The sequence below is a fragment of the Pterocles gutturalis genome, unplaced genomic scaffold, assembly GCF_000699245.1.
Source record: "Pterocles gutturalis isolate BGI_N339 unplaced genomic scaffold, ASM69924v1 scaffold15774, whole genome shotgun sequence".
In the NCBI taxonomy this organism is placed as follows: Eukaryota; Metazoa; Chordata; class Aves; order Pterocliformes; family Pteroclidae; genus Pterocles; species Pterocles gutturalis.
In genome coordinates this window covers 71,667-79,270 of record NW_010133491.1, presented here as the reverse complement: position 1 = coordinate 79,270, position 7,604 = coordinate 71,667, and the positions used below count along the sequence as shown (strand labels likewise).

At 40.8% G+C, this 7,604-nt stretch overlaps 1 protein-coding gene across 1 annotated transcript in view; it reads left to right on the top strand.

The window, feature by feature from the left end:
- Positions 1-1,807: 1,807 nt before the first annotated feature.
- The window catches only part of GRM1 (glutamate receptor, metabotropic 1), a gene marked incomplete at its 5' end in the record, with an annotated part of 66,246 nt that continues 60,449 nt past the window's right edge, over positions 1,808-7,604 (top strand). Inside the window, one exon of the mRNA XM_010081265.1 lies at positions 1,808-2,064. Within this exon, the coding sequence (XP_010079567.1) occupies positions 1,808-2,064 (257 nt within the window). The remainder of the gene's footprint in view (positions 2,065-7,604) is intronic.

Genomic DNA, 7,604 nt, shown 5'->3' with positions numbered 1-7,604 from the left:
CATTCCGCAGAGGGACTCTTCAGCCATCGTTGTTTCCCTCCTGTGACCTGCTCCCTGTACCTCCCCTGTCTCTCCGCTCTCATACCATGTGTGAGATGCCACCTGCATACACATGTATCTCAAGCTGCTTGGCTACATGATGATATTGTTTGATGGTTTGTACGCTCAGAAATTTTGGGCAGTTCTACTGCAAGGCCTTGGCAAACGGGGAAACAAAGAAGAAATCCTGGCTTGAAGGTACCATGTTGTACCAACTTAAATTACAGTTTTGTGAGTCCCTGGGCACAGGTTGAAAGGATTCTGTTGATCATGCAGTGGGCTGACAGATGTCCCACATCTTAAGTAGATTCTTGCAATATAGGCTTCAGTTGTGTGTCCTGTATGGAAAGCATTCAATATGTGGTGTTTCCTGTATTTCCATGGACACCTGACACTTTTTTCCAGGTGCCTACAGCACAGATGCAGCAGTTAATGCAAATGTCAGCTAAACCATGTAGCTGTTCAGTCTGGTGGCTGGAGACCAAAGACTCGTACGTGCCTGATGCATAGTTACTTTATACCTGTTTGACTAGGACTGTGGCAGAGCTTGCCTACTTCAGATCTTGTTCCATCGTGGAGTCCCAGGCACACCTATGCCGAGTGTCTCATAAATGCCCTCAGCTGGTATGGTCTGCACCTCAGCACTCTTCTCAAGGCTGTGTGTACGAAGCTCCTAATAAGTACTTTCTTTCAGTCTGTCTGGAGTTCAGGATGCAAGCCTCTTTTGGGTGAAACAGAAACATCTCTCTTAGTAGTCAATCACATTTTTCCTCTTGAGTTCTTTACCACTGGAAGTGCTTCATCTGTCTGCTTTTCATAGCAGCAGTGCCACTGATCTGATTGTGAGTGGACAGAGCTGGATCTGAGGTGCTGGAATAACCTATTTCTCTTGTGACATGCCCAGCATATTAAAATTAAGCAATGTCCAACTTACATTTGCACTTAAATTAGACTGTAATAACACTGTTCTTAGGGGACACTAATAAGAACTGGAGAATGACACTAAATCAATTGACTTCTTGTTAAAAGAACTAAACTAAAATTTAGATGCTAAGCCTGATCGACTTTGTTCAAATCTGTTGAAGTAGGCATTCCATGAAATAATGTTGCCAAAGAAGAGTTTTATCTTTAGGTTTTTAAAAGTATCCCTTATATGAATAATCAGAGAAGTAAAATAGAAAGCCATTGTTTGTTTAAAAAAAAAAAAAAGAAACAGCAGTGTGTTCTCACAAATCCCACACAGAGTGAGAACAGCATGTGGTTTCCTTTTTAGTTTGGTCAGCATTGTTGAGTATACTTATTCCATTCTCTTCCAACACAATTTATTTCTGACTATGTTTGGTTTGAATTACTCTTCTAGCTGTAAGATCCATGCATGCTGGGGTCCATTCTGCAAAACACCCAGGATCCTGGCTCAGTTTCCTTTCCATCAGTATGAATTCTTTCAGTTTCTACCCCTTACAGGACAGCCTAAATAAGGCAGAATCTCTTCAGTCATAAAGACATCACACCAGAAGCTATGCCCAAAAAATCTTTGCAGAGGGACAAGGATAAATCCTCATCATTCCAGACAAGTTAGTAAGGACTCTGCATGAAATCAGTCAGACTGCTCATTAGAAGTCTCCATCACTCTGCTTTCTTCTTTCCCTCTCTGCCTGAATTTTAGACACACCTTTAGATTCCCCCTTAATCATTTGCTTCCAAGGGTGCTGGCTTGCTTTTGGCTGTTTGCTTTTTCAAAACAAGCTTCCTATCTTTGTGTAATAAGTGGGTTTTTGCCTCTTTTCAGTGACGGTTGGGCAGATAGAGATGAAGTCATTGAAGGTTATGAACCTGAAGCAAATGGAGGCATTACTATCAAACTGCAGTCTCCAGAGGTCTTGGCATTTGATGACTACTATCTGAAGCTGCGTCTGGACACCAACACCCGCAACCCCTGGTTTCCTGAATTCTGGCAGCACAGATTTCAGTGCCGCATCCCGGGGCACCCACTGGAGAATCCTAACTTCCAGAAGAACTGCACTGGTAACGTGTCAACTATTTTCCTGTTTGAATCTGTGCTCTGACAGAAAAATTGTCTTTGGGTTGGTTTTTTTGTTTTTGTTTTGGGTTTTTTTGTTTGTTTTTTGTTTTGTTTTTTTTTGTGTGTGTGTGTGTGGTTTTATTTTTAATGTATAAGTCACTTGTGAAAAGTACCAGCCTCAAGTTGTACAGGTATAAATCCCAACTCTGGCAGGAGTATTTCTGTCACTGGTTGCACAGCCTCCTCTCAGTTTAGTTCTGCTCTGTTGTAGAGTGACTTGTTCCCTTTTCATGTTTTAGGGCTATGCTGGTTGACAAAAGTCTCCAAGTTGGTAATATGGCTTGTAAAAAATAATTAGCCATTAAATTTAAAAAAAAAACAGGAACAAATTTAAACTTTTTTTCCCCTCAAAGTTAGCTTTTCTCATCAGATGAATAATCAGGAAATTCACAGAAAATATTATGTCAGAAAACAAATTTAAAGGAAAATTGATGAGTCTAAATTGGCGAGTCATCTACTTCACCCTTTCTTTTCTTCATCCATTAAAAGATTTATAGTTTGTTTCCACTGTGTATAACTGTGCATAGACAGGTTTTCTCTTCCATGGCAGAATCTGAGAAAATAAACTAAAATGTTTTAATAAGATTCAATTAGTAAATTGAGTCAGAGATTATAACTTTTCTGTAAAATACTTGATGAATAATTTTTACAAATATTTTGTAGTTTGTAAATATTTCATTTCTAGTCAAAAAGGTATACTCTGATAGTAAGAAAGTTACTCCATTAGAAACAAAACTGATGAAGTCTGGCCTACCATGGAATTCCATTCTGTTCTTTACATCTCCACCTGCTCTATCCTATAGCAGTAATCTCAGTTGGTCTTCATGTGCTCCCTGAGCTGAATTCCTACAGTGTTTCTAGTTCTTCCCTTCTCCATCAGTAATACTTAAGCACACCTTCCACATTACCTTTTGCTCTGCCCCAGTTCTCTTATTAACAGCTGAGACATACCACCAAATACTGTCACTGACTCGAAACTGGCCTGATGTGCTGACTGGCAGACAGGCTGACCCATCTGGGTGCTGAGGGGTTAATGGCAAGCCAGACAGGCTAAATAAATGTTGAGGTTATACTGATATTTTTTCCTCAAATGAATCATTAACTTTAGACTTTACTGAAATGTTGAATTATGGTATGTATATTTAATTGGCTTTGAGACTGCTTTAGACAAAGGAGTTAGTATAGGCCAACAAAGGCAGAAATTACTAAGAAGAGGTGGAATGGTGAATGCACAGTTCAAATGCATAGCCTTCTTTCTTAAGAAAGGAAAGTTAAAATTGTATTGCTTTGTTTGCTCCACTCCATAAATAAATTTCATGCTGATTATACTCTGTAAAAAGGTCTCATTTCTGAGGAATCTCTGAGGCTGTTGGAAACACAGGTAGTTTGTTATCCAGTCTCTGTTTGGTTATGAAACTAAAAGCTTTAGTCTGAACCAGCATAGTCATTCTTCACCTGCTGCATCAAAGGCAAATACCAGGTGGCAAGTTCAAAACAGCCAAGACAGGGTACTTCTGCACAGAATGTGTAGATGAGTTTTCAGACAATGGTTGCTGTAGACTCTAAAATTGTACTTGAGACAAAAAGCGGTTTAACAAATATGCGGAAGAAAAACCAATAAGGGCTGTTCAAACAAACAAACCAAACAACAACAACAACAGAAAAAAACCAACCAAAAACCCAAACAAAACCACCCCAGACTGGCTCAGGACATCCCAGGGTTGAAGCCACTGGACATTAGAAAGAGTGCCGCAGAGGTACCATTACATGCCTGTCTTGGTGTTCTGTGCTTCTCAAAGTGTCAGGTGTCAGAGACAGGAACCACTACATTCTGATAATACTAATGAAACACAAAACCATTTGTCTACAATGGGGTAGACTCTGACAGCTAATAGTCACGATTCAGGCACTCAAAACATCTCCCTCCTCTGAAAAGCTGTAAGTTTTCAGATGAAATCTCAAAATGTGTGATAGTTTTTACGCTTTGCTGAAAAACCGTAAGCTCTTAAATTTGGTGGTGAACCACTGAGAACCCTCAGGCTTATCACACACAACTAAGAAGTTCATAAATGTCTCCAATCACCAAGGGGAAGCACCACAAGATATCTATTCCCAATAATGGCATACCTACAGAATCAAGAGACCTACATGTCCCCAGCAAGTCTGGGGGCAATAAAATATCATATTTATTTTTCTTTATCTGCACAGAGCTGATTGGTGACTGCCTGGCATCACCAGAGCTTTCCGCACACATATCTTTATCTGACCTTTCTGCAGGTTAAGAATGTTGCCTCAAATACTAACACTTTGAAGCTTGCTGGTGGAGCCTTTCTCTCCAAGGAGGTCTAGTATGACAGTGCCAAGAGTCTGCCTTCTTTACCCTTCAGGTTTGGAGACAGGCCTTTTCACAAACTCTTTGTAAAAGGAGGAGTATAAGTTGCCTCTTTCCTCCTTCATAAAGTGTCTCTATGCACAAATTTGAAGGGAAGAACCCATGCTACTCAACAAATAATAAGCACTAATTTTTGAAATCCATTAAAACTGCCAATAAAGTTCTGACTTCTTTGTGGTACTACAAATTTAAGTACTACTGCTACTACTGCATGAGCCCAGGAAAATTATCAGTATTCAATACTGGTATCAAGTGCCTTAACTCCATTATATCTAAGAGCTTTCACTCTTACCTCACAGTATTCCGTCAATATTCGTGTAACAAGGGTCCTGCATTATGGAAAAAGCTGAGTCCCCTGTGGTCCCAGGAGTCCATGCACGTTGTTATTATCATGCGTTGTGACTATCTCTGGGTCCTGATCTCTTCTGTATTCCAGAAGTGCACTGGTAGTCCTTACTGAGAACGAAGCACACCCATAATTTTGCAGAGACGGAAATTGATTCAAAGACAGTAGACTGCTCAAGTTCATCTTCCATGTCTGGAAAGTTAACATTTCAGGAAATTATCTAATGAAAAAGAAAACTAAGGACAAAAATACTTGTGATATTTAGGGTAGCATAGTGTATTTGCATTTACCCAGCAATGGGTTGTCTAGGAGCAGCCAAAAACAAAAAAAGAAAATGCAGTGTTGTTCTCTGACTACCTTACTAAAAAGATTCAGAATACTTGGACCTATCTGTTTTGAAAAGGAGATTAATTACAAAGTTTGTATTTGAGAATCTTCAATTACTGCCTGCCCAGTATAATTTGCTCATATACAAGCTAATCACTTTACTGAGTGATTTATTCAGAATTGCCACTGGAATGTGAAGTTCAATTTTTAGCATTCATGGTTAGACAAGGGCTTATCCTCAAGCAATTACAGCTGCTGCATTTGCAATTTCTCACACCCTGTTACTCTTGAGTCAGCGCTAGCTTGGGATTGTAGGCTCTCTATGAAACAAGGGAAAGCCAGTTCCTAGAAATCCCCCTTCTCTGATGACAAGAGTTACTGCTTGAATTCCCTCATTCAGTCCCTGAGAAGACTGATGTTGCCCTTCAGGAATTCTCATGTTACACTGAGCTCTGAATGTACATGCGTATTTTTGGGGAAAGCCGTCTATCTGGTCTAAGCATTGCTGAAAGGAAGCAAGTCCAAGCCTTCCACTCTGTGGCATCTGTTGGATGCCTAACAATTGGCCCCATTTTCAGAACAACTTATCTGGATGTACTAGGCCTATATGGCAGTAGCACAAACTCTTGGGAAGAGAAGACAATCATTGAGAGTTTTGCAATGACTGCTCTTTTGGGTCATCCCTTCTTGTGAAAACTAAACAACTTCCTTTTCCCACTTGGGTGGCAGCCAAATGAGTGGGAGCTATTTTAGACTCGTTCTTTGCTGATGTTGTAGCCAAATGTTTCTCATAAGGGAATGCCTCTGTCTCTGTATCACTCTCTCTCCCCCTTTCCTCTTTCTCTCTCCCTCTGCTATAGGAGATATTCCCCCTCAACACAATAGGATTCAAGTCTAGAAATTTTCTTATATGTGGATGTATTGGATCTGGCTGGGATGGAGTTGACTTTCTCCGTAGTAGCCCTCATGGTGCTGTGCTTTGTATTTGTAGCTAGAAAGGTGTTGATATCACACCAGTGTTTTGGCCACTACTGAGCAGTGCTTGCACAGCACTTGATGCTCTCTCTGCCCTCCCACCCCCCCACAAAGGCCAGTAGGCTGTGACCGGACAAGAGGTGGGGAGGGGACAGAGCCAGGACAGCTGACCCAAACTGACTAAAGCTTCCATACCATATGATGTCGTGCTCAGCAATAAAAGCTAAGAGAAAGGAGGAAGAGAGGGGGTATTTGTTATTACATCTGTCTTCTGAAGCAACTGCTACATCCTGAGGCCTTGCTTAACAGGAAGTGTCTGAACATCACCTACTGATAGAGGTAGAGAATAAATCTTTTTGTTTTCTGTTGCTTCCATGCATGGCCTTTGCTTTTCTTTATTAAAATGCCTTTATCTTGACCGAGGAGTTTTAAATTTTATCTCCCCTGTCCTGCTGAGGAAAGGAGTGAGAGTGTGGCTTGGTGGGCACCTGCCAGCCAGCCATCCAAGATAGGTCAGCCCACCAGAGTAGAAAAGAGATATTTGTATATGACCATTCTACTGTAGTATCCTATCTAGCAGGCCAAAACCACTTCCAGTACAGAGTTGTTCTTCAACTGTCCACACTACTAAGGTACGTTCAATGTTTTCCGTGTAGTAGCTACATTCTTTAGGAAACAAAGCATGTCCTGCAACTCTGCATGGACCCCTGACTCATCGTGAGGTTCAGAACTTCACACCACTCTTCATGACATTCAGATGAAAAGTCAGAACAGAGCAGACCATTTCAACACTAACAGAAAAAAAGCCATTTCTGAATATGACATACTAAGAAGCTACCTAATTCCAGATGGACCTGACAGTAAGTTCTCTTAGCACACAACCTCAGGCACTGTCCCAAGCAACAATCACAACTTGTCTGAGTTTATCAGACAACTCAGCCTTTTCCACATTTTGGAGATTGTACAGAGATTGTACACTGACAGCAAGATTAGGGGGTAGATTATGTATGTCAGGCAACAGAGTTCAGATACCTTTCCAACAGTTCTGTAGGATGTTTTCTCCTTCCTGATCTGATAGAAGCAGCCTGAATGGAAGTGTTTTTCTCCCCACAAAAGTACAGTGAGAAATTTTTTCTCTGTTGAACTTGGTGAGCCCATGTATGCCAGAATTAAATGCAAGTCACACTCCTGCAGAAATGGTGTAGAACTCAGTGCAGTGCAAACACTGGTACTGAGGTCTAACTGCTCTTTTATAGAATGTCTTATTCACCTCCTGGAAAATAATACAATGGCTGTAGTTTCTGTAAGCCGGGTAGGATGAGTACTTCTCTGCACCACAAGAGGCAGTTATGAAATTGGTTATGGAACTGATGCAAACATCAGATTATGCTCACAGCAGTTTATCTGCTGGGACAACAAAATATATTGGCAGGCAATCAGCA